The 26474-nt window shown below is 36.9% G+C and overlaps 3 protein-coding genes, 4 non-coding genes and 1 pseudogene across 7 annotated transcripts; 2 read left to right on the top strand and 6 right to left on the bottom strand.

The window, feature by feature from the left end:
* Positions 1–809: 809 nt before the first annotated feature.
* LOC141824076 (vacuolar lysine transporter YPQ1-like) lies at positions 810–4217 on the top strand. The gene is made up of 12 exons (XM_074711309.1): positions 810–1030; positions 1193–1235; positions 1326–1352; positions 1453–1551; positions 2632–2714; positions 2817–2985; positions 3148–3237; positions 3321–3425; positions 3522–3542; positions 3628–3686; positions 3775–3865; positions 3959–4217. The coding sequence occupies exons 1-12, from the start codon at positions 810–812 to the stop codon at positions 4034–4036; spliced, it is 1086 nt and encodes a 361-aa protein (XP_074567410.1). The 3' UTR covers positions 4037–4217.
* A 9-nt stretch (positions 4218–4226) lies between these two features.
* LOC141824075 (putative ethylene response sensor 1) lies at positions 4227–10893 on the bottom strand. The gene is made up of 6 exons (XM_074711308.1): positions 10655–10893; positions 9374–10319; positions 5199–5567; positions 4867–5133; positions 4654–4781; positions 4227–4527 (listed from the first exon to the last, which is right to left on the bottom strand). Exons 2-6 carry the CDS (start codon positions 10277–10279, stop codon positions 4392–4394), a joined length of 1806 nt encoding a protein of 601 aa, XP_074567409.1. The 5' UTR covers positions 10280–10319; positions 10655–10893; the 3' UTR covers positions 4227–4391.
* A 1493-nt stretch (positions 10894–12386) lies between these two features.
* Positions 12387–12458, bottom strand: TRNAP-CGG (transfer RNA proline (anticodon CGG)). The gene has a single exon. It is a non-coding gene; the product is annotated as a tRNA-Pro (tRNA).
* Positions 12459–12579: 121 nt separating this feature from the next.
* TRNAP-UGG (transfer RNA proline (anticodon UGG)) lies at positions 12580–12651 on the bottom strand. The gene has a single exon. It is a non-coding gene; the product is annotated as a tRNA-Pro (tRNA).
* Positions 12652–12770: 119 nt separating this feature from the next.
* TRNAP-UGG (transfer RNA proline (anticodon UGG)) lies at positions 12771–12842 on the bottom strand. Its single transcript has one exon. It is a non-coding gene; the product is annotated as a tRNA-Pro (tRNA).
* Positions 12843–12956: 114 nt separating this feature from the next.
* TRNAP-CGG (transfer RNA proline (anticodon CGG)) lies at positions 12957–13028 on the bottom strand. The gene has a single exon. It is a non-coding gene; the product is annotated as a tRNA-Pro (tRNA).
* A 1429-nt stretch (positions 13029–14457) lies between these two features.
* LOC141823663 (uncharacterized) lies at positions 14458–22272 on the top strand. Its single transcript, XM_074710937.1, has 13 exons — positions 14458–14586; positions 14686–14783; positions 14860–14946; positions 15065–15218; positions 15296–15541; positions 20224–20366; positions 20442–20633; positions 20709–20799; positions 20918–21083; positions 21557–21679; positions 21761–21854; positions 21968–22062; positions 22145–22272. The coding sequence occupies exons 1-13, from the start codon at positions 14458–14460 to the stop codon at positions 22270–22272; spliced, it is 1746 nt and encodes a 581-aa protein (XP_074567038.1).
* Positions 22273–22895: 623 nt separating this feature from the next.
* Positions 22896–23311, bottom strand: LOC141823207 (uncharacterized; annotated as a pseudogene).
* Between the last annotated feature and the right edge of the window lie 3163 nt (positions 23312–26474).

Genomic DNA, 26474 nt, shown 5'->3' with positions numbered 1-26474 from the left:
ATACTTTCATCCTAGCAGAGAAAGAGGAGTCCATGTCCTTCAGTTTCCCCACGTTCAAGTCAAGGGAGGGCACGCTTTGGTTGGGGTAGTACCATGTCACTCCACGATCTTATGCCTTTTCAGTTAACCACGTCTCCTCCACTCGGGAGTCGGACTCCAAGTGGTACTGGTCTCGGAGTCTGAAAGTTGGGCGCAAAATTTTACTGATCTCAGAATCAGGAGTTAGGCGTCGAGTGATACTAGTCTTGGAGTCAGAAGTCAAGTGTTGAATGATATGATCATCCTTGCGTTGAATCCGTGTCAAACGTAAGTCCAATCAGGTTTGAATGTGACTCGCAGGGTTATAATATATTATAAACATTATAAAATGGATGTAATTTTGATTTTTTCTTTAATATTCTTATTGTTTATCATATTCATCCTCGTATATTCACATATTCACTTTAACATTCATATCTTCTACTTATGAGTAATTTATAAAATATTCTTTTAAATTTTAAAAATTTATGATCATATAAAATGTCCTATATACTCTCTTCCATTTTACCTACGGGTCGGATATCCCTTGCCAAAGAGATTCACCAAACGATCCGGTTCACTGTATCTAGCCCACAAAGAACCTGGAACGGACCTCCGTCCAGATTCTTTCTCCTCCGACCGTCCGTACATGACGGCGACCAATCATTGTTCCCTGCTCTATTCTCCGCATATTCTCCATCAATATTCCTCTCTTTGCACTCCTCAACTCTCCTCAATAAACAGAGAACACAGAGAGAGAGAGAGAGAGAGAGAGAGAGAGAGAGAGAGAGATGGAGCTCCGGTCATCCTCCTCCTGCGTGGCCTGCGTGGGGTGGATCGAGAGGTACTTCGGCGACTGCGTGTGCAGTCGGAGCAGCGTGGCATCTTTCGCATTGGGGATCGCCAGCCTCCTCTGCTGGGGAGTCGCCGAGATCCCCCAGATCGCCTCCAACTTCCTCAACAAATCCGGCCATGGCGTCTCCCTCGCCTTCCTCCTCGCTTGGGTCGCAGGGTAGCAACTTAGTTTATTATCATAACTAATAATTATATTTATAATAATAATTATTATCATAAATAAATATTCATCTTGGACTGTTATTTTTGTCGTCATATTCGTCTCAATAAATTGGAATCAATTTATGATTATTATCACATTGAATCCCTTTGCTCGTAGGGATCTCTTCAACCTAGTGGGGTGCCTTCTCGAGCCGGTCACGGTGAGCATCGATATTCTTCTCCTTGCGATTCGGTCGATTTGTATGTCTGAAAACTAACTCTTAGGGTTATTTGTTCTTGAATGGGTTCAGTTGCCTACACAGTTGTACACTGCGGTGGTAAGTGATGTGTGTTTCTGTTGTAGTTAACTTAATTAGGGTTTTTCGATACCGACCGATCGATCGAAGTGTGAGCTCGGAATGGATTCATGGCGTGCAGCTGTACACAGCCACCACGCTTGTGCTGGTGCTGCAGGTGCTTTACTATGATCACTGCCCGAGCTGGAGGAAGAGCAGTGGCTTTCAGAGTCTAGCACAGGTGAGGAGTAGTATAGGAAGAAGATTATGTTTTGATTCGGACATAATAGTAATTATTTTAGAGGTTTATTTTTGCTTCAGAATATAATTGAGTTAATTATTACGGGCAAAAGTTGAATCTCGATAAAGTCAAGATAATATCCTCCCCTATAGTGGCCTCCTAATTTACCTTTTTATAGATAATCGTGAAACCGTAGGTTAACAAATTTTGCTAAAGAAGAAGATTCATTTTCCAAATAAAAATTAAAAAAAAATATTCAAAGAAATTATCACTAAATTTAACCAAATAAAATTAATTCAAAATAAAATATAATACTCTAACAATAATTAAATAAATATTTAAATAGCCTCAAAACCTTAACAATATAAAAGACGAGAATAACCCTGATATAATAATGAAATTATTTAAAAAAAATTTAAATAAATTTTTTTAAATTTAAGAACCTCCAAAATAAAATTTTAAATAATTTTTATTGAACTTTAAGATTAGATCTGTAACAAATGTAAATAATTCTAAATGAATTTCAATTTAATTTAATATATTAAAAATCACGTAATTCAATCCGAATTAAAAAAATATGAACTCTTAAAATTTACATCCTCCTGCATTAGTATCTCATTGGAAATGCGAAATAGATTTAGAAAAATAATTTCAATAGAAAGGTGGAATAGTATATATTAAAAAATTCAATTGGTTTATATTAAATTATACTATTGAAATAAGTGCCAGTAGAGGTGCAAATCTAAGACTTACTTTACACTAGAATCAAAGGACTTGTGCATGAGAATGACTTATATATGTCGAATGTCGAACAGATTAAAGCAAAATTGTCTACGTGATCCAACTTATGTTTTGCTCATTGAGATAGTAATGATCACTAAAACATTTTTACGAGGACAAATCTATTGTAAGGAAACTTTGATTATCATAGGTCTCGATTCATCCTTCACAAAGCTGCCTCTGTCGAGTCTGTGCTACCCAAATTATATTTCAGTAATTCTTTATTTATTTTTTATATTTAGGCCCTGAAATTACAACATATTATATAGATATGGGATTAAACCTCTGATATATTGCTAGGTTGAGGACAAGAGCTGTGAAGGTTTGAATACAAAGCATACACAACCAATACCAACTACTGTTCATGCAGACTTACACTACATGTAAGAGTTGGTTTTCTAGCTAGCCAAGGACTAATATGTGGTGTGTATACATGATTAACTACTCGCAAAGATTGCGTTAATTAGTTGTAACATCTATTGTAGGTCGGCAAGGTCTTTGGCAAGCAGTGGGACACCACCATGGTCGTCGTCGTCGTTGCCATACCTTGGACAAGCTCGGAGTGGACCGACAACTTTAGGGTACATCACATCCTCTGAATCTGATGGAGATGGATCGCCGAAGCATCAATCTCGGCGTAGGGTCTTTGGCTCAGTAAGTATTTCCTCCCTATATATACCTTTGTGATTGGTACTCTTCTAAGTGTACATCTCCTCAACTTGTGTGTGTTCATTGAGAGCTATCTTATATTAATTACACTAATGAACACTTTATCTAAAATCTAAAACTATTCCTTGCTGACTGTTATTATTTCAGGTTGGTTATGGAACTTTCATGGCCACTTCACTCATTTTGCCATTTCATAGTAAAGCATCAACAGAAGGCTTAAAGGAACAACTTTTACAGGTTCCAAATATATACACACACAAAACCAAAACTTTCTTATATGTCATAATATCTGATGATTCTTCTTATTTTCTCAACTGTAGAAAGTAGTCACAGTTCCATCACAAGGAAACCCTTATGGACAGCTCTTAGGGTGGGTCATGGCTGCCATTTATATGGGAGGTCGTTTGCCTCAAATATATTTGAATGTGAGAATCAGTAGCCTATTCGATAAGTTCATATTTCCAAAAATAAAAATAAAATAAAATGTATGCATGTATTTGATGAACAATATTATCAAACAGATAAAGCGAGGGAGTGTGGAGGTATGATCTCAATCCTTTAGTTTTGAGAACTTAGAGTTGCCATGAGAATTGATGACCAAACTTTTGATGTTGTCTATGTTTCTAGGGTTTAAATCCTTTGATGTTCTTGTTTGCACTCATTGCAAATGCAACTTATGTTGGAAGGTTTTATCATCCTCTCACTCACTATCTGTCTATCTATTTGCATGAAATGTAGTTTTACATGTTTTGGGATTGATATTTTTGGATGCAGCATACTTTTGAGGAGCACAGAGTGGGAAAAGATCAAGGGCAACGCACCGTGGTTACTCGACGCGGTCGTCTGTGTGTTGCTCGATCTATTTGTAACCTTCTTCTCTTCTCTGCTTGTGGTCTTCCATGATTACTCTGATTCTTCAAGTTTAGTATTGAATGTATCTTGACCTGATTCTTGTCAGATCATCCTGCAATTTGCATACTATAAGTCCGTGCAGAAAGGCGAAAGCGACGAAGAAATCAAGCAAACCCTTGTTTAAGATATGGATGTAGTGTGTAACAAACCTGAAGCATACGATCACTGTAGAAGTATGCCAATTATTTTCCATAATGTGACATGGAAGTTGATTGCAGTAAGATTTACTAGTTTAGTTTTCCTATACAAGATTACAGAATATGAAATGTTTGCCTGAAACGAAGCCCAAACAACAATATATGATAGTCGACCTGTTAGCAAAGATCACTACTCGACGATATGATTCTATGTCACAAAGGTTTGATGAACAACAAGGTGGATGGAAATACGTTACATTAAGTATCAGATTACAGGAAATTGCTCCCTCTCATTGGTGAAGCAGGTTTTGAGATGAAGGGATTTGCATCATCATGAATTTGTTATGAAATGAGTGCAGTTTGTTTCAGGTTACTACTTTGATCACAAATCCCGAGTTTGACGATAAATGTCACGGTGCAACCTTTCCCTACACCTTCACTTTCCAGCCAGATCTGTCCTTCCATGAGGCTCACAAACCTGCTTATGAAATTAGAAAATGTATCAAAAGCTACACAAAAAGAAGTATCGAACACCAGAATTAGCAAGAATGAGAAACCGTGTTCGAGCTAATTGCAGCAGAGTATTTCATGGTAGTAATACCACCTCTTGCAAATAGCAAGGCCAAGTCCGCTGCCGCTGTAGGCTTTGTTTCCAACATTCTGATGTCGCGCAAATTTGGTAAACAGCTGCGGCAAGTCTTGGGGATTAATTCCACAACCAGTATCCTTGACCTGCATGGTATTAAGGCAAAAGATTACCTAGCTAGATTAAAATATCAGCATTATGAGTTGACTTGTGAGAAAAATGTCAATGTACCTGCACTTGTAGATAGAAATGTCTATCACTAAATGCTGGAGAAAATTCAGGAGCCCGAGGATCTCTGAATGAATCTGGTCTGGCAACAGTTGCTACGATTGATATATGGCCCTCCTTCGTAAACTTAACCGCATTGCCAGCAACATTAAGTATTGTTTGCAGGAGCCGTTTTTCATCACCAACAGCATACAAGGGCAAGTCTGATGCCAATGTCATGAAAATGGAGAGTTTCTTCACAGCGGCTATTGGTTTTATCAAATTAGTGACCTGCAATTTAATTGATATGAATAGGTAATTCAAGTAAACATTAATAGCTATAAAACAGAACCGACCTCCTTGAACACTGCATGAAGGTTGAAAAGTGCAATTTCTAACTCAAAGCTCCCATCCTCGAGCTTAGAAAGATCCAAAACATCGTTTATAAGTGTAGCTAGAAGATTGCTACTTTTTAGAACAGTTTCTACCATTAGTCGTTGTTCTGGAGTCAGCTCAGTTTCCAGAAGCAGAGATGAAAGAGCAATAATTGCATGCATTGGAGTTCGCATTTCATGGTTCATGACAGCTAGAAAATCATTGCGAGCGCGGATGGCCATTTCAGCCTCCCTGCGAGCTGAATCTAGAGCAACGTTTTGTTCCATAAGCAGGTCACGTGCCCGCATTGATTCTTCTAAGATGGCAGCATGTGAAAGTGCAACAGCTACCTGGACGAAATCAACCCCAAAAAGAAAATTCAGAACAATACCAACAATGATCATTCGACATAACAGAAATGATAAAGCTCGTAGAACAAAACTTCTATTACCCAAGAAATTACATATTAATTGTTACAAATTCACTAAGAACAATTTAAATGACTCATGTTTAGCCTACAGTACCTTTCAAAATCCAACAGATATATTTCCTGGATTAAGGATATTCAAAGTTTGCGAATGGAAGAATAGAGATGGTCCATCATTGAGTTGAAAACTATAGCTATTCATTGAAAACACAGTTGTTGGGTGTGAACAGAGAGAAGCAGGTAATCCATGACAATAAACTTTGGTATATTGAAAAGTAAATCAGAAATGATGTTTATTTATCAAGATTATAAGATAATGCTATAGAAGCAAAGAGAGTTATGCTTTTAAAATAAATTCAAGTGATCAAATCAAAAGAAAATGAGTTAATCCATAAACATCTAGTCTATTGTTTACCTGTTTCTCATATATAACCAAACTCTTAAAAAATTTCAAATTAGTCTATAAAAAATGTATTAAAATCTAGCCTCCATTATAATTTTGTCTAACCCCTGCTAAAACCATGACATGATATCCATATGACATTTTGCCATATCGCATCAAAGTTCACATGCAGACTTGGACGTGGATTGACTATTGGGATCCTAATTAAAATGCAAAACTTGAAATTGTAATAGGATCTCCACCCAAATACTCAAATATCTGTCCAATCTAGATGATGATGAGATAAAGAATAAGGATATGGCAAATTCCATCTCAAACCAACACAATATAAAAATATGGATGAAAGATGATGAGATAAAGAATCTAGCATTGAACAACTACAGGAAAAGAAGATGAAAATGATGAAGATAATTGTTTAAATCTATCCACTTTGGAATTACATTAACTAGAGGCAAAGAAGAGGAGAGAAGAACACTTGAGATGAAGATTATGAATGATTCAACTCTATCACCTTTTCAGGAAATCTATAGCAAATTTTTTTCAAATCTGGTTCTCTTTTTAGGAAGAATCCACATATGGGAGTTATTAAGGCTCTCTCCTAACTTGCATCAAAACTGGTAAATGCATTGTCCAGAAGCCTAATGCACAGCCTCTATTCCTTTTCCCTGAGTTGCAAGAACAACATATGAAGCCTACAAACTTGAGCACAATCTATTATGATCAGATAAGTGACCCCTTTTTGGTTTTTACAGAACCAGTGTAATTTGCGGTCTTCAGCCTTTGCAATTAATCTTGCAATTTTGTTGGATGGATCCTTTCCAGGTGGATTGTGCTCAACAGATTTAAGTATTTCTGGTCACTTTGTCAGGTGTTTTCTTCAAAACTTCAATGCATTCGGAAGTGGGTTATTTCTAATGATGTATCATCCCTGCTAGGCCAGTGATTAGGCCTCAAGAATGGATTCTCTGATTTAACTAAATTCAACTTCTCCAGGCTAACAAATATTCAGAGCATGAGCTTCCATTTTCTAGTCGTGCTGGGAATAACTGTGATGAATAGTTATTTTTACTCCATCACAATGAGCCAGTCCAACCACAAAAGCATAAAATTCAAGATGTCAAAAACCTACAGCCTTGCTTCCAGAGCTGTTTTCCTTAAGTGCTTCTCCAATGAAGATCACCAACTTCAGCTTCTTTCATTATTTCCTAAAACAGATCATAGTGTGTTCTGTAGATTATGTTCCCATAGCTTCTTACCATGCTGACTTGGAGGAGTTTTTTTTTGTCTGGAGGGAGAAGAAAAAAGTAGCAGAAGGGGCAGCAAGGAGGAGAACCGAAGATCTCTAAACGTGCCAGTATAGTTTTGATACAGTTTCGGTACCGTATCATACCGTACCAGTATAGTTTTGATATTTTTACAATATAAAATATATTAATTAAAATAAAAAATTTAATCTAAATATTTAAAATAAAAAATATAATATTTTTTAAAAATAATAAGATAATTTTATGGGTTTTAATAATGCCTATTTAAATTATCTCCAACTATAGCTAGGAATTGATTATTAAAATCTGATTAAACCCTAAGTTTTAAAACTGAAACAACAATCGAAAAATCGCGACCACTATGGACGCGCGCGATGCCTCCGGTGGCGTCGCCCGGCTCGGGCGGCGCCTCCAGTGGCGTCGGTGAGGCCATGCAACGCCTTTGGAGGCGTCGCCGAGGCTTGGCGACGCCTCCGGTGGCATCTCCCGGCCGGAATTCTTGTGTTGGTGTTGTGTCGGTGTCGATCCATCGACGGAACAAAATTTTTCGCCGGTATCGCGATACGACTCGAGATTTTAATCCCTGGTCTAACCATCATTTTGTAAATCTTTCTTTCAAATTTTAAAAGTACTTTACAATCACACAAAAACTTATCCATAATTATGTTTACACAAAAAACAAAAAATTAACCTGACCAAATTTGATGCAACTTTGATCACAATCAAATCTAGCATACTCGACTCTGGCATCAATTATGGATAAGTTTTCTTGAACATAAAAGCTATCCCACTCAATCAATCTTCAACCTTACCTATTAAACCATAAATATAGACTTAAATATTTGCTAATGGTTTGATAATGAACTAGACTTGACCTACGTTCACCCCCTAGTAACAAATGACATGGACCAAAATATTAAACCATGGAAAGCATTCTATATATCAAATTGTTTTGCATGGAGTCAGATACTACATAAACTTCCCTATTTCCTATAAAAGAAGAAGACAACTTGAGATTGGGAAACAAAAAGGTCGAAAATATATTATAGGAGAAGAATTATGAAATATTTTTCATCGACTATTTCTTTGGAGGGAAAAAGAGGAGAGCTTAAAATTTTAAAACTATTTATTAGAAACATAAAAATACCATTAATCAAAAATAGATTTAAAAGGAAAAAATCATTTTTAACTTTTAAAATTTAGACTTGAACTCCATTGCATGTGAAAGCAAGTTTTCCAACCAAATCGGATGGAAACAATATAAAGAAAAACTAGAATAAGAATTCCTCATTCATTTCCCTCCCTCCCTCTTTTTCACGAAAGGACACAAAGAAAAATGTTATTGAGGAAATATTTCTATCACTTCCATTATTTCCTTTTCTTCCCTCAGAGGAAACACACTATAAATGTATTGCCTATAAATTGTTTCATTAATCAATTGTAACTCATAAACAACTTGCCAAACCACAATTAGAACAAAAGTTGCATCCAACCATTGTAAAATTTTATGGATAAATTCATTAAAAGGACCATTCAAGAACCTTGTTATAAGATTGGGTATAGTTTTAAGGATTTTCAATATTATTAATCTAACATTTTGATATCACTATCATTTGGCAATTGTACCCTCACCACTCATCGTTAATCTATTGGCTTACTTGGATGACTTCTCATTTTATATTCACTAATCCACTTAGGAGGCTATAAGAATTGCTTCTGATATGACATTTTAGGAACTTCTACACAATCAATCCTTTAGAAAATAATCTAACTATTGGAATAATTTATAGAATAGGTTAAAAAAATTTCAAAAGTTATGGATTTAGAAACAAATAGAATGTTGTTGAGAACCCCCACTCATTGATTGAAGTGAGGTGTTTATGTCCAAAAATGAGAAAATACATTTAAATCAGTATCCATTTCTGTGAAGAGTAAAGTTCTTAAGAAAAAAAACCTCCCTAATTTTACCTTGTTTTCATTTAAGAAAAAGACCGAAAGGAATACCCCTGTACTCAATAGATGAAAGACAACTGATAGTAACTGCAACAAAGTTTTGGTTACCTGATCAGCAACCACCTCAACAAGCTCCAGTTCGTGTACATGCCATTTTCTTGCACTGTCTGAAGGGAGCATTAGAACCATAATAGCATAACTTTTTGCAGAAAGCTCAGGCCAATCATTAATTTGGAAATTTGACAGATGTAAAAGTGGTACTCGGACAGCAACAACTTCTGGTGGCAGATATCTCCCGGTCAACAGCCTTATCCTTGCTAATGGGGATGTATGTGGAATTCTTATCGCCCGGTTGCTACTAAATACTTGATTGACAATGGGAAGGTTAATGGAAACAACAGACCCAAGTGGCATTTGGTGGTGCAAAGTGTGTGAAAGCCGGAGATTATGGCCACTCCTTGACGGCATCCACAGTGCACATTCTGTAAGATCCAAAGTCCTACCTAGTTCCACAAGTGTCGTCTTCAATATTGTATGCCTGTCAAGTGTGCTTCTTATTTCATGAGTAAGCATCCTAACATGTCTCCCTGTTTCTTCTTGTGTCCGTATGATGCCCATCTCTCTATCAAGTTCCTCAGCCTTATTCTTTAGAAACAACTCCCTTGTCTTCACACTTAACAAATCCGGAATTATGTGAACGAGCATCAAAGCTGTTGCACATGATACAGCAGCCGTAGATATTTTTGCAACAGTCATTACTATCGCAACAGTTCGTGAGTGCATGTTGAAAGTCCATAGATTTATCAAATGTGTTGCTCCACAAAGAACAATAAAGGCACCGAACTGTATCAACACCCATCTGTACGGGAAGAAGGAAGACTTCTTCACAAAATAAATGAGCTCAAGAGGAATGGAGAAATAAGCAAGGGCTATAAAGAAATCTGATATATACTGGTACTTCACTAGAAGCTCATCAGCAGGCCATTGTGTCTCGATGCAGTCACAACCCTCCATCTCAGGGCAACTGCAGGGACCAGAGAACTACTATGACATTCTGCAACCACAAAAAAAAAAAAAAATGGAAAACATTAGTAAGGTGGATCATGCAAAGGCTGGATCCTAATTTCAAAGTGAAAGGTAGCAAATTTCTTCATAAGACATGCTAAACAGAAAGAAATAAAATCTCAATCCGAAGGGTTTCCCTATGGTACAGAAAGAAGCAATCAAGAAGCAACTCTGGGAAGCCTAGAAGTAACAAAATAGGCTCTTTTTCTTTCAAACAAAGAACTCCTCAAAGACATACATTTCAAAGACAAATTAAAGAAAGAATTCATCGAATAGAACAATCAAGCAAATCAAACCCTAATGCTGAGGCAAAAGAACACCTACCCCAAGACACAAATCAATCGCCGGCGTCGAACCAAACCAAACGCGTAATACAGCAAACGGACAGCTGAAACAGTGATGCGGAGCGCGAATAAGCAAAGGGCGGAAGCAAAAGAGGCGATCGACCTGGAACCTCTCAGTAGAAAATCAGTCGACCAGCTGCCGTATTCCGATCAGAATCGACTGGGGGACGAAACGAAGCAACGGAACTGGAAGTTCCGTGAGATTTCCAGGATCTAGAGAACTACATTCTGCAACCACAAAAAAAAAAAAAAAAAAGGAAAACATTAGGAAGGTGGATCATATGGCATTCTGCAACCACAAAAAAAAAAAAAAAGGAAAACATTAGGAAGGTGGATCATGCAAAGGCTGGATCCTAATTTCAAAGTGAAAGGTATCAAATTTCTTCATAAGACATGCTAAACAGAAAGAAATAAAATCTCAATCCGAAGGGTTTCCCTATGGTACAGAAACAGAAGCAATCAAGAAGCTAACTTCCCAGAACTCTGGGAAGCCTAGAAGTAACAAAATAGGCTCTTTTACTTTCAAACAAAGAACTCCTCAAAGACATACATTTCAAAGACAAATTAAAGAAAGAATTCATCGAATAGAACAATCAAGCAAATCAAACCCTAATGCTGAGGCAAAAGAACACCTACCCCAAGACACAAATCAATCGCCGGCGTCGAACCAAACCAAACGCGTAATACAGCAAACGGACAGCTGAAACAGTGATGCGGAGCGCGAATAAGCAAAGGGCGGAAGCAAAAGAGGCGATCGATCGACCTGGAAACTCTCAGTAGAAAATCAGTCGACCAGCTGCCGTATTCCGATCAGAATCGATCGGGGGACGAAACAAAGCGACGGAACTGGAAGTTTCCGTGAGATTTCCAGGATCTAGAGAAGGCGAGAGAGATCCGAAGTCGAGATCTTTCCTGATTTCTTCGTCGCTCTTCCGCCGGCAGCTCCTTTGCCTCTTCTGCCAAGTCAGCCGCGGAGTCCTCGTCTTCTATTGTCAATTGATTGGAGCTGGCACCGGATAGGTTACGTAGCGCCGCAGATGCATCAGCTTCACGCCGTCGGATCTTATCAACACGAATCTTGAAGCAGTCATCCTCGTCCACGGGCGTCGGTTGGGTTGGGATGATTAAGAAAGCTTAATTTTTAAAAAAATTGATTTGGGAAAAAATTAATCATGTTTATCAAAATAATACTTTTTTAAAAAAATAATCAAAACAACATCTACACTGTGCTATAATTTAATGTATATTTTTTTGTTTTTTAGTCCCGGGGCAATGGTGTCGCGGCGTTGTCACCCAGGCACGACCCAACTACGACGTATTTGCAGGAATTTTTCTCTAAATGAAGAGCGTAATCAAATGATGCTGGACGTCTGGGCTAGTCATTGCGTGCACTTCCCGATTTATTCTGGTGGCAGATGGAAAACTTCCGTGGGACTGGATCGGTCACCCTAGAGATAGTCAATCGGATTAAATGGGATTTATCATTTTTTTATAATTTAATGTATTTTTATATGAAGTAAATTATTTGTTTCTAATTTAACTTGGTAAAACATTATATATAAAATATTTTAATATGAATATTTATTTTATTAATTTGATTAAAATTAATAAAAATCACTTGTCGGAATTATTAATAGCTACTATAATAATTTTAATCGTGTTAAAATAATTTAACAAAAAATATAAATATTTTTTGTCAAATTAAATCAAAAGGGGTGTTGCGAGAATCGAACTCACGACCTCTCGCACCCGAAGCGAGAATCATACCACTAGACCAAACACCCGGATGTTTGATAAAAATAAAAAGTATTTATTGAAATTATTAATAGCTACTATAATTATTTTGATCATGTTAAATTAATTTAATAAAAAATATAAATATTTTTTTGTCAAATTAAATAAAAAGGGGTGTTGCGAGAATCGAACTCGCGACCTCTCGCACCCAAAGCGAGAATCATACCACTAGACCAAACACCCAGATGTTTAGTTAAAATAAAAAATAATTATTGGAATTATTAATAGCTACTATAATTATTTTGATCATATTAAAATAATTTAATAAAAAAATAAATTTTTTTTGTCAAATTAAATAAAATGGGGTGTTGCGAGAATCGAACTCACGACCTCTCGCACCCAAAGCGAGAATCATACCACTAGACCAAACACCCGTATGTTTAATTAATATAAAAAGTACTTATTGGAATTATTAAAAAACTTTGATCATGTTAAAATAATTTAATAAAAAATAAAAAACTTTTTTTGTTGGTCAAATTAAATTAAAAGGGGTGTTGCGAGAATCGAACTCACGACCTCTCGCACCCGAAGCGAGAATCATACCACTAGACCAAACACCCGAATGGCTAATTATTCTTACAGAGGTTAATTAATCTAATTTGTTACCATTAGAAGAAGGTTCCATAATCAAACATTCCAGTGCAACAAAATTATTGCGAACATCAACAATAAACAATCTCATCACCTCCAATTACTGCAATTGCCTACGTGCTCACCTTTATATTCTTCTTATGTAAAAAAATGGAATCATACCATCCCAACAGTCCCACACGATTGGTTTCATGACTATTTATAAAGAAGTAAATCAAGAAGTTATAATTGGTCATGATAAAAGTAGATATTGTCTTGGCTTCATCGAGATTTTAATCCTTGTCTTCTTCTGCAATTCTACTTTATCATAATCAACTAAGCTATACCCTTGGGCACATACTCACCTTTCAAATTTACAAAAGTTGAAGGTACATAACTAGTCGTCTATTATCCTCACCTATTCGTGAGGAAACAATGAGTCAAACTTATTTGAAGTCTATTTTTTAATAAAATTTTAGCTTAAATATATTTAAATTAAATTTTAAATAATTTAAATTTAAATCATTTTAAATTATAATTCAATTCTATTTAAATTAATATTTAAACAACTTGAGTTCAAATTTCATTTTGAATCAAGTTCAAATCAAAATTATTTATATTTTTAAATTTTAAATAAAATTCAAATACCTCTCCTCTCTATAACACGTTATCTAAAAAGTTCGTCTCATCTTTTATCATCTCATATTGCATATAACACGTTATCTTAATAAAAAATTTGAGAAAACTTTGTCATCTATCAAATTTTAGAAACTCATAAAAAAATATTAAATAATCCATTAACACATTCTCTTTATTTTATTTTATATTGGTAAATTATAAAATACTTGCCAATTATTTTATTTTGATGCATAATTTCCTTTCCTCCCTTCCATAAATTCATTAAAATAATACGCCATAAATTTAAATTGGCTAGTGCAGTAGCGCCTTCCTATATTGAAAATAATTATTTAATTAAAAATATTTGTTTTTCTCGTGTGTATTTATTTTTATTATTATTTTAAACTAAAAATACGTTTCCTCTTGCGCCGTTAACGGTTCGCCGCCTCGTCCGAGTCGAACGCGCCGAGTGAGGAAACGACCCGACGCCGTGGCAGAGACAGTATGTAACCGTCACAACCGTTACCCAAAATCGTACCCTTCTTATCATTGGTCTAAATGTGGGTCCCACGCCCATTCAGACGGAGTTTGCGGTCCTTTTGCGTGCGCAAACGATTTAAGTTACTGGAAGGAACGAACATGAACACCCCCCTTCGCCACCAAAATTTAGGGCGCCATATAAAGCTCGAGCTCGATGCATTCGCCAGCCAGCGCGAGCAGATCTCTCCCTCCCATTTCAAATCTCCTCTCGCGTCTCGATCTGGATCCTTCTTCCGCCCTCCGTCCACCGCCTCCGATTCAATGGCCGTGCTCCAGAGCTCCCCCGCCGACGGAAGCCTCGCGGCCGGAGAACTCAACCAACCGGCCGAGGCGTCTGCACCCTCCTCCGATCGTGTGGATAATCCAGAGAAGGGGAAGACTTGCCACCAGGTGCTCCGAGAACGCTCGCGGAATGATATGATGATCTCTGTTCTAATTCTGATCCCGGGTTGATCGGTCGTGTTTCGTGTTTTTTTGTAATACTCGCAGTGCCGGCAGAAGAGGACGGAGTTCTCAGCGCCGTGCGGGCAGATTCGGAGGGGTAAACGTTGCCCCATAAAGTATTGTCATAAATGCCTCGTCAATAGGTTCGTCTGGATATTTTAGCTTTTGACACTTTGGTTTGGGTCAGAGGTAAGTGATGGTGGTGATTTGGTGTTTCAGGTACGGGGAGAAACCTGAAGATGTTTCTTTGCTGGACAGTTGGATTTGCCCCAAGTGCCGTGGCGATTGCAACTGTAGCATCTGCATGTAACTTATCTTCTAGCATGGCAGACGGCCTCAGATAAATATACTACCATTACTAGCCATATAGATTGTATGGTATTTCCTTCCCTTGCTTTACAAATTCTGTTTTTTGGTTTTATAGGAAAAAGAAGGGTCAACGACCAACAGGAATTTTGATCCACGAAGCAAAGGCTGTTGGATTCTCTTCAGTACATGAATTTCTATTTAAGCAGGGACCTGATGGTCTAAATGCTTCAAATGGATTAAGAAGTTCAAACATAGGACCCCCTGAGAAGGTGCAACATCATCCTCAAATTTCGATGTTTTTATTCATTTGATTGTATTGCTTAACAGTTAGCATTTGGTTTCGAAGTCGTCGATGACTCATAAAAGGAGCCATGATGATGAAGACATTAAATCATCTGCACAAAAGGAGAAGAAAAGAACATCAAAGAAAAAAAGGCACAAAGAGTCAGTCTCTATGGATAATTCTGATGGTAAAGCAGAGATTATGATTCCTCAGGGTCAATTGTTAACAGAGGTTGCAGGGTCTGAATGGGCAGTTGAGGATGTTGGAGCTGCTTTGCAGTTTTTGGAATTCTGCAACGCATTCTCAGAGGTATGTTGTTGTATCACTAATGTAGTACAGTAGTAAATCATCACATTAAACAAGGATTTCTTTAATAGTGCCTTTGTTGCATGTTCTACTCAGCTACTTTTCAAATAGTATTCCTCTGGCTGAAACTTTTTTTGCAATATTTATTAGGAGCTAAAAATGATTCTTGCTCAATGGTTGTACAAATTTAGGTCGCTCAATGGTTGTTCTAGGCTGCTCAAGTTTTATTTGGAAATCTGATCATTTTCTAAGTCTTCTAGTGAAATTAAACTTGATAATACAATATGCATGTTAATGTATCATAATAATCATAACTGTGCAACTATGTTTCTTTAGTGTGGTTATGACATTCTATAGTTTGCAAATGATATCGAAATTTGAGGATGATGTTGCACCTTCTCAGGGGATCCTGTGTTCGAACTTCTTAATCCATTTGGAGCATTTAGACCATCAGGTCCCTGCTTAAATAGCAATTCATGGACCGAAGAGAATCCAATAGCCTTTGCTTCGTGGATCAATATTCCTGTTGGTCGTTGACCCTTCTTTTTCCTATAAACCAAAAAACAGAATTTGTAAAGCAAGGGAAGGAAATACCATACAATCTATATGGCTAGTAATGGTAGTATATTTATTTGAGGCTGTCTGCCATTCTAGAAGATAAATTACATGCAGATGCTACAGTTGCTAGTAATGGTACTATAGTTTGCAAATGATATCTTTGATGAAATTGTCCTTTATCTTTTATGCTGTTGTGAGTATTTAAGTTAACAAAAGCATGTGTAAGAACTGATGAAAGAGGAGCACAGTCAGTTTTGTTACTATATATAACCAAGTTTTCCTACTCTCATTCTACTTGTCTTTGTTATTGCCATCATTCACCTTAGATTTGTCATATGAATCCTCTTTTGTGATTGCTTTTCTACTTTTTTTTTTTTTTTGGTTTTTTTATGATTAGGAGCTCTGTCAGACTCTCCCTTACCCCCTTCCGTACCATATCAACCTTGACATGTCATGAGATGGGTATGAAACATGAATTTGATGAGCTAGACTCATTTAACTAAGAAGAATTAGAAAGTGGGAGGAAGAAGATCTAGGCAAGGAAACATACCTCTTTGCATGCCACATGCGTCGTGTGGGGGAGGGAGGGGTATTGTAGCCAGCTTGTGTTGCATGGGGAAAGGAGGGTCATCATAAGAGAGGCTCGCATTGTAGGTAGTGTCATGTGAGGAGGATTGTGTAGCGGGTGATATCTTCTAGGAGGGTGGCATTGCATGGGGAGGGAGATGAACATATGATGGGCAACGCTGGTAGAGTTGAAGATTAGGGTAAAATAAGTTTAGAAAATATATAAGATATATTATGACTTATATTAATAGAGCAAATATCTCATCTATTAACTTTTTTATTAAGAAATTATTAAATGTAAGTCAACATATCTATTTTAGCAATATTGGTCGTATCCCTATACTCATGTTCTAAAATTCTTTTTTGATGAATCTCTATTTCTCATATTCTAAAATTCTTTTTTGATGAATCTCTATTTTCCCTCTTTGAGAAAAATCACATTTCCAACATTGTAGATGCTTACCGATGTTAGATACTAGCATCTGAGTTAGAATAATATAGGTTGGGAGAAGGAACATAGAAAGGAAAGGAAGACCTTTGGGTGCGGATATAAATTCAAGTGGAACTATCTAATGTTCTTGGTGACTTTTTTCCTATCCTATGTGAGTTGTACTTGAGTATGTGACTTAGAAGGAAACAAAAAATAACTAGAATTGATATGATTTTGTTGCCGATTAGGCATATTCTCATTCCCCATCTTAGCCACCAGATTCAACTTTCCAATTCTTCCCAAGTTGTGGGCTACAAACAATGGTGCATCAGAATTTGCTTATGAAGGAAGGAATTTGTTTTGTCACCATCTTAAATATTGTTGTCTTGAAGGGCTGCTCGAGCACCACATATTAGAATTAACACTAACAAGAGACCATGATAGAAACAATACATAACCGTCACCAACACGTTAACACCAAATCTCATAACACAATAGCAAAACAAGAATGATAAAAGTTGATTCAATCTAAGCGTATGTATTCATTGATTTTAAGTTCATAAAATATGGTAGCATAAATAACATGATATTTGGACAAGCACTTTGCTCGTATGCAAAAAAAAAAAAAACTCTCAATCCTTCCCAGTGGGATAGTAATCCTATTGGGAAACGGGATGAGGTCTATGAGTTCGTGTTTAAGATTTGAATGTAGGACACTAAAATTTTATGATCGGATTAAATTAAATTTATATTTATATTTGACATTTATAATTTATCATATGTATTAGCTTTTTATATATAATAATAGTAATGTGAACATTTTCTACTTATATCATTCAAATATCATGAAACATAATTAAAACTATTTATATAGTAAATGTATGAACGATGCAATATAATTCATGGGTTGTTGTATCTTAATGTAACAAGTACAACTTCTATAGGATAGTGATGAATGATAATTATTCAAACGGATGACAACAACATAAATAAAAAGGTTATTCTCTAATTAGGAGTTAAAAGAATCAACCACGACGGGAAGCAACAAGGCAGGCGGGCAGGGAGAGCCAAGTCAAGGATGCAAATGCTACAAACGAGCGATGCCAATCCAGACACCCAAGCCCGAGGGTCAAACAAGAATCACATAAATGACACCAAAGAGCGTTTAAAAGACCACATGGTCAGATCGTCCCAGAGGGATGCTCAAGGACAAATCCATCAAGAGAACACGGATTAAATGCATTTTCACTCCAAACACTACATGACAATAGAGGGAAAGTTGTGTTTGAAACAATGCTCATTTGCCTTGGGAACCAAGCACGTAGCACAAGCCACAACTCGGAAACGTGAGATGATTACAAAAGATGAAATGTCTTAAAGACGACACAATTTGCCACATGATGGCGAGTACCCATTAGGGCATAGGAGTATACAACAACTCACGTGCCGCCGTAAACATTCAACCCGATGCTCACCATCCATACACACTCATCAAAGACGAGAGCAAAAGGGCTCAGGAGCAATCCAGACCAAAACTCCATTGAGTACGAAAAAATTTAAACAAATGTCAAAGGACATGATACGAAAAGTTTGTCTACTTTCAACAAATGTCAAGCTTTAAATGTTTGTAAGAAAGTAAATTTATTTAATAAGTCAAGGTTTTGGGGATAAAGGCCTTATATAGGAAGAGTAAGGAAGCATAGGATTGGATTATGGATTTGTAGGCTCCTAGTCCAATTCAAATCCTACCTACGATCTTTTTTGCATTCATCTATCTTGATTTAGATTTAACCTAGATGTTGTTATAAAAGACAAAAATTAGCGAAACATAGAACTAAGACACTTGTATATATATATCACATAGTCGTATACTAAAGTTGGTATGGACAAATATGTAACGTCCATGATGGATTTATTGTGTTGCATTATTTCATCATGTTGATAGGTCTCCATCATAACATTATCTTTCTCTATTGCTTCATTGAAAACCCACAGCGGTTTTAGAGTGATCATGTTCTTCTTAATGCTCCACCCTAGTCAAGGTCAACTGATCCACATACTCGACGTATCTCAACGGGACAGTGTATGATCTATAGATGACATTGCTCGATCACAAAGGGAGGCCCTCTAGATCCTTCTATCAGACACTTGTTTTTGCTCATTTGAATTGTGCCAATTGAGCTCATTGCATGCATTACCCAACTCTATTTGATCGGTGCTACTTCACGTGTTAGTGGCACCTAGGACCATCTCTATGACAACCGACTATAGAAGGAACACATTAAAACCTTTTGGCAGGGGAAGTCCATGTATATCACTTTGTGGAATAAATTTTCATATGTATTCCTCTAAATTTGGATTTAGATTAAATTTCATCGTGAAGACAAAAATTACGGTTATTCTTGTTTTTTAGATATAGGTTCTATTAATTGTCTTTGACGTAGATATATATGCTATGTTAGCATCCTTGGTATGTGCAAATATTCTATCTCCAAAAGTTTACATGGCTAACATAGAAAATCCTGAGGGAAAAGGAGAAATGCTAAATGAAGAAAGACAATTGTACATTAAAAGCTTTCAGTTACTGTGAACTTCATCTAGAATAAGAATTACTGTTCTGACACATTTGTCAATATGGAAAAATGGCAATAGTCATATTTTAGTATGTTATATTGTTTAAAATTGCTGATAACTTTTGAATGAGATTTGGTACTTAAAATGCCTCAAATTGCATTTTTGTGTAGAACATAAGAAGTCTGCTATATTGAATTGGCATGTAAAATATTCTACTTGTGATATTATTTGCTCCATTTTATTTAAATACCTTCTCATTTAGAATATTTCTTCAATTGGCACCCTCCTCCCGTAGTTGGTACACTCACTCCCTCTAAGTACGAAATTCAGTGTTAAAAAAAAAAAAGAAAAGAATATGTGAAACTTTTTTAGCAAAATAATAATAATAGCATGCCAATCACATTCTTGACTTCTTAGTGTGGGTTAATAATTCATACTTAATTTGTTTATCTGTGATCTTGAGTTTATTTCTTCATTGTTTGCCTGAAGTGAATTGTTATATTCACACTATATGATTCATCTTGGTTTCTGATTTAATGAAATTTCCATCCTTTAGGTACTTGATATAAACAAAGGAGAACCTGAAAGTGTTCTTAACGAACTTGCAAGAGGATCTGTCGGGCGCAGAGGACAATATTCCTCTACAGTAAAGTTCCATGTGAAATTACTGTCATTTATACAAAATGGCAAGGGTGATAGGTGTGCTCATCTGCCCTTAACTTTGTCCAAAAATGTTTGTATTTTGCCTGCTGTTTTTTATTTTTAATTTGATAGGTCTGTCTCAAATTCAACAATGAATGAAGACAAATGGTTGCAAGTAGTTATCGAATGTTTAAATGAATCTGACTGTGTCTGGAAGACCACTCTGGAGGCTCTGGATGAGGTTTCTTCGGATTATGATAGTTGGATTCCATCGGATAAGCTAAGACTCTTGAATCTTCTTTGTGATAGGACTCTAGAGACCAAGTACGAACTAATGTCTCAGTTGTTATGAATATGTTCGATTACTTGTTCAGATGGTCATTAATTAATCCTTTCTAGGGAATTGCGGGATTGGATTGATGTGGAGAATCAAAAATACATTGAAAGGAAAAAGGAGGCCAAAGGAACAATTGTTGCGTCTAAAAAGAAGGTAAGTTGTCCAAAATAATAATGTAAGTTTTCTGCAGGAAAAGTCTCAAGGAAAAATCCTTAGAAAATGTTAATTACTTGCTTGATATTTAGTTACTGAACTTGCAGATTTTCTGCAGGAAAAGGATTTAAAGAAAAAACTGAAGGATGAAATGGCCAGAGCATCACTTTGTTTGGATGTGCCTTTTTCTATTGAGGACCATGAAAATCTTATGTCACAGATAAGAGCTGAGAGAGAGAAAGCACATGCTGAGAAGCAAGAGATAATGGAACAATTGCCCAAAAGTATGCCTTTATACTCGATGCAAATTTACTCTTTGTTTACATATTATCATAGTAGCCATTCATGATCCAGTGATCTATCCTGTCAATGTTGATTGAATGCCATTTATTCTTCAATTATGATGATAGACTTCTACATATATAAGAAGTTTCTAGCTATGAGCGAGTCATTCACCATTTCTTCAGCACTTTTTAGTTGCATTATAGATGATTTCAAGCCTCGTTCTTGTTGGATATTTCATTATAGATGTTCAAATCGTATCTGCATATATTTCTCATGAAGAAGTTCTCTTTCAAGACATAAAACCATTATTATTAGCAATTACTAGGCAGTTCTACCAGAACCTCTTTACAACTTATCGTTATCATATCTCTTTTTCTTGCTTCCTTTGGCATTGTCTTCAGGGTAACATTCTTGACTAGAGTGATAAATCTTCTATAATACTTTGAATCTATCAATTCTCTCTTTAAAACAGATTTAAATAGCATATGTCGACATGCTGTCCGGACGGAGTCTATATATTTGGAAGGAGAGGGAGAGGGGCATGTGTACTGGAAACTGGGAAGCTATTATGGTGGCTTCAAAATCTTACACCAAGGTTTCTCTTTTCAGAATTACTATGTCACCTTCTACCTGTTCTTGTAGGGCAATGTTGATAAGTGCTTCTATTCTTTTGCAGTTTTACGAAGCTGGGACTCAGTGATACTCGAGGATAAATGGTATGCATATGGAGAAGACGAAGGGAAATCAGTCGAGAGGGATATCTCCTTACGGTATGGAGAAAAAACTGCTCTATTTTTTGTTAGCTTTTGTTAGACCAAGTAATGCTTGATTTGTTGCATTGAGTTGGTCACTTTTCTAAAACACAATTCATTGTACAAAACAGGAAGAAGAATGTGAAAAGCTCACTGAGGCAAAAATCAGTGCAATCGTCCTCCAACGATCCACCTTCAAGTTGCTCAGTCATGGAGGGCGATGAAGGTATTTTGTCTTGAAAGTTGTCATTAGCCTTGAGATTGGAGGATTTGAGAGCTGTCGTACCATTTTATTGATTTGTGACTAGGTGCAAGTGGAAGCAGGAACTCAGGAACCAGGCGAGAGACGCAACGATCGGATTCAGGAAGCAGTCGACTGACGATGCTGCAATTGGATTCAGCAACTGATCGAGAGGTGAAAAAATTCGATTCTTAAATTAAACTCAACTTTGATTTCTATAGGATATTCATTTGATTTGGAATTTGAACTTTAGTGGTGTTATTATTCCTTTTGAATGATTCTTGGAGTTAGTGGTGTTATTATTCATTAGACATTTCATTCCTGGGACATGGTTGAATTGGTTATTACGGGATAGACTTGTTGAAGTAGATAAGAGTTTTTGATTTGGATATCCTTCTCAAATAGTAAGTTGATTTATTTTAAAGTTAAGATTAAATCCAGACCGTAGATTGAATTGGTGACTGTGATGGCTTGGATTTAATTTTCTATTTTAAAATCTAAGATTTTTGTGACATGAATTTGTTGTGACAAGAATCCCAACTGTTTGGATCTCCTGTAGTAGTAAGTTGATTTATCTCTTCATAGATGATCGTGAGACTGACTGTGGAGTTAGATGACAGATGTCTATTTTTTACTGAAATGGAGTTAATGAATGTCTACAAACAATAACCAAAATGAAATAATAATAATCAATTCAAAAGTGTAGCAGAAACCTCTCGGCAGAAAGATATGAAAATAGATCAGTCTGCAGAGAAGGAACAGACCAAGAACACAAATGGAAGAAACAAATCAATCAAAAACCAGCACAAAATAATCAACTAAACGCCAATCTCTGAGTCCTGTCTCTGAATCCTGATTTCCTCATAAAACTTCTCTATAAATCGCTCTGCTCTCTGATCAACGCTCGCATCCCCTTCTTCTTCTTCTTCTTCTTCCTCATCATCAAACAACATCTCCATGTCAGCTCCAGCATCTTCGTCCGGCGCCAGCGCCTCGAACTCGTCGCCGTCGCCGCCCGCCGCATAGCAGGGAGAGGAAGCGGCTCCTTTTCCTGGGCGGGGAGAACTCGTAGTCGGCGACGTAGGCGTAGCCGTAGATCGGCCGGTGCGTCCTCCTGAGGCGGAGCAGCTTGCGCGCGATGGGGCGCCTCGCCCTGGCCACGGGGCTGAGGCTGGCGGCGATGAGGCCCAGCGCCTTGCGCACGATCGGGCTCCGCTTCCTCGCCATCGACGGGGGTTCCGGCTCGCTGCAGAGCCTCACGGGCATCGGGGGAGGGCTTTAACGAAGGCAGCAGGCGCGGGGAGGAGGAGCTGGAAAGCGAGCTCCAGGTCGGTGGATTTGTTCTTTTGCTCGAGTGCTGTAGGTAGCCGTTGCCTCCAAGCTGTTTAAATATTAGTTTAGCCAAAATTATGAGATTTATATATTTTCTTAATTAAAATATTTATAATTCCCTTTTTTTCATGATTTATTTATTTAGTTTTGCTTTACTTAAAGCTATTGACTCCTTATTCTTGTTCGGGCTAGATCAAGAAGATTGCTTCCGCCCCTATATGATAGGGTTGACTGACTAATCCAACACCATTCACGATCTGCGATAGCGACATAATATTATACATCAAATAGTAGTCAATGTTTGGAGTGGTCAGATAGATACATGATCGGCCTTATCATATATTGGGGTGGTCGATCTTAATATATCGAGGCGATCGGTCCTAATATAGTTAAATTGCATCGGCCCTACCATGGGATGATCGGCCCTTACTAGGGATGTAATCGAACCGAACCAAGTCAAATAGTAAGAGGCTCGAGCTTGAGCTCGGTAAAGAGTTTAGTTTGAACTTTACTCATTAATATATAATATTTATAATTCATATAATATATATAGATACATACATGTTCACGAGCCTTTTAATGAACACGTTCGTAAACCTTTAAATGAACATGTTTACAAGCTCACGAACCAAATACTGTTAAACTCAAATTCGGCTCGATAATATTTTCGAGCTCGAAATCAGGCTCGAGCTCGGCTCCTTAACGTAATCGAACGAACTCAACCGAACTTTTAATATATATATTTTTAATAATAATAATTTTAATAATAATAATAATAATATATTTTCACAACGAGAGGTTGAGATCGATCTTATCGTAATTGGCGGTCGAGATCGATCTAATCATGGTCGCTAGTAGTCGAGCGTATTGATTTTTTTAAAAAATTATTTTTATTTTTTTAAGAGAAAAATATTTTGAGAACGAATTGAGGGACCATTTGTTTAATATAAAGTTCATCTTTGCTAAATTGCACCGCCGTCTTCCCTGAGAACGATGCCTTGTGTAAGCGCCGACGCATCCGCGTCTCGGCCTACCATGGCGCCATAGTGATGATGCTCGCCTATCTTCACCACTCTCTTCGCCCTCGATTTCCTTCCCTCCGCCTTAGTTCCCGCGGCTCCTCCTCCCATCCCCATTTCTCCTCCTCCGCCCTCACTTTTCCTTTCCTAAACCCCCGCCGCCGTGGACCGCCTCCCCTCCGCCACATCGCCCGCGCTCGGACCGAAGGTCAGCGCAGAAGCTCGGATGCGTCAGCTCCGCCGCCGTCGGAAAGGAAGTTCCTTGCCGTGGTCCCTGGGGAGCTCCTTTTGGGCCTGGCCTCCTGCTCATCATGAACGGATCGCAGAGGCCCATGTTGACGATCACAGAGAAGTCAACAGTGTCATGGTGGAGGACTACGAAGTTCACTATCCCTGGGTTTAGTTTTTCTGCGGAGTGGCTCGATTCCTCCTCGAGAAAGGATACATTAAGGTGATTCTGTTCTCTTATGGCTTCTGAATTCTTGATTAATTGAATAATATCAGGCGATTTGAGCATTTTGTAGGTAAGAAAAGACTACATTTAGGGAATCAAAATTTCTTGGATGGATCTTTTGTGGGTTTATGATACGCTAGCAATGTGCTTATCCTTTTGCATTTTGTGTGAGAAAGAAAGACATCAGCCTATATATTGGAAACCTTTTTTAGAATCCTTCTTCTCCAGAACTGACATAACCTTGAGAATTCTTAGGACCTGAAGGCCTTTGTCCACACTCTTCAATTTCTCTTCATTTATGAAAAAGCAATGTTGCATTTACACTTTCCAATTTCTCCTCATTTGAAACTTTTGCTTAGAATAGCAAAAGTTATTCAACTACTCAATATCTTCAACTTTTCCAAACACTATCTTGATAAAATGTTGTAGTTAAAACAAAATAAATAAAAAACAACAACTTTTGCTGAGAAAGAATACTTAATGCTAATTTGTTGATGATCTTTAACATGTTTCTTTCATTTTCCTGTACATTTCTTGATGCAAACTAGGTATTCGACAAAGAAGCAATTTTATGGTAAATTATCTAATGCATTTGAAATAGAGCAATAAAAAGAAAATTGTTCAATATGTTGTGCTCACATACAGATATATTCTAGGAAGAGAGATCACCTATGGGAGGAACAAGGGTTGGAGGAACAGGGAAAATGTTACGATTATATAATTAAGCCTTTTGAATCAAAACCATACCAACAATGAAAAGTTGTGTACATTTCAAGAGTAAGCTTCCAATTGCTATCAAAAGACACGAAACAGGAAGAGAAAGCTCAATCAAAGAAGGAAGAGCGAAAATTGAAAGCTAGTGGAAGAGTAGGATTAGGGCTTGGGAGTGAAGAGCACAACAATTTAAAGTAACCAAGTGAGCATAGGCCTTGGTGTCTTTGACTCAACAAAGCTAGCGAGTTGGCTCGGTTGTTAGGGAAAATTTCGCTTTACTCTATAATTTTTTTTTCAAAATACCTCTAATTTTAATATTATTATTTATCTTCTATAAAAAATATTAAAACATAATTATTATCTTATCTCCTAAATATCAATTTAACTCTCTCTATTATTAATAAAAATGTTTATATGAATATAAGATGAATTAATAATATTTAAAAATATAAAAGGTAAAATAATAGTAGAGTATTTTAGTAATCCTTATAAAGTATAAAGATAAAATAATAATAATAAAATTATAAGAATTATTGGTAAAAATAGTTTAAATATTAGGAGTCAAATGAAATTTTCTTGATTATTTTTTGAACAATCAACTTGAACTCATTCTACTTGTAACCACTATCCACATTGCTCGTTAACATAGCAAACTCGGAAAATTGTGAGAACACCCACATCAAGTCGATCATCCCAAAGATGCCCTTTAGTGAGCAGATAATGAGAATGTGGGGAAGAGGATGAAAAAGGATAATGATGAAATACTTCTTCATCCCAAAGATGCCCTTTAGTGAACAATTGCATAATGATGATGAAAAAGATAATGTGGGGAGGAGGATGCAGATGTGAGTGTGACCAAATAATGTTGATGCCCACGC

The sequence above is a fragment of the Curcuma longa genome, chromosome 3 (assembly GCF_044706935.1).
Source record: "Curcuma longa cultivar G26 ecotype Majalengka, Jawa Barat chromosome 3, ITB_CL_G26_1.1, whole genome shotgun sequence".
In the NCBI taxonomy this organism is placed as follows: Eukaryota; Viridiplantae; Streptophyta; class Magnoliopsida; order Zingiberales; family Zingiberaceae; genus Curcuma; species Curcuma longa.
The sequence above is the reverse complement of the archived record's forward strand: the minus strand, read 5'-3'. Positions and strand labels throughout refer to the sequence as shown.

Coding starts and splice junctions, on each gene's coding strand:
- LOC141824076 (XM_074711309.1), top strand. CDS start 810: ATGGAGCTCCGGTCATCCTCCTCCTGCGTGGCCTGCGTGGGGTGGATC. Junction 1,236..1,325: donor GCCTTCTCGAGCCGGTCACG/GTGAGCATCGAT, acceptor GAATGGGTTCAG/TTGCCTACACAGTTGTACAC. Junction 2,986..3,147: donor GGCGTAGGGTCTTTGGCTCA/GTAAGTATTTCC, acceptor TTATTATTTCAG/GTTGGTTATGGAACTTTCAT.
- LOC141824075 (XM_074711308.1), bottom strand. CDS start 10,279: ATGGAGGGTTGTGACTGCATCGAGACACAATGGCCTGCTGATGAGCTT. Junction 5,568..9,373: donor TTGAGGTGGTTGCTGATCAG/GTAACCAAAACT, acceptor GATTTCGTCCAG/GTAGCTGTTGCACTTTCACA. Junction 4,528..4,653: donor GGCCTTGCTATTTGCAAGAG/GTGGTATTACTA, acceptor TTTCATAAGCAG/GTTTGTGAGCCTCATGGAAG.
- LOC141823663 (XM_074710937.1), top strand. CDS start 14,458: ATGGCCGTGCTCCAGAGCTCCCCCGCCGACGGAAGCCTCGCGGCCGGA. Junction 14,947..15,064: donor TGCAACTGTAGCATCTGCAT/GTAACTTATCTT, acceptor TTGGTTTTATAG/GAAAAAGAAGGGTCAACGAC. Junction 15,219..15,295: donor ACATAGGACCCCCTGAGAAG/GTGCAACATCAT, acceptor TTGGTTTCGAAG/TCGTCGATGACTCATAAAAG.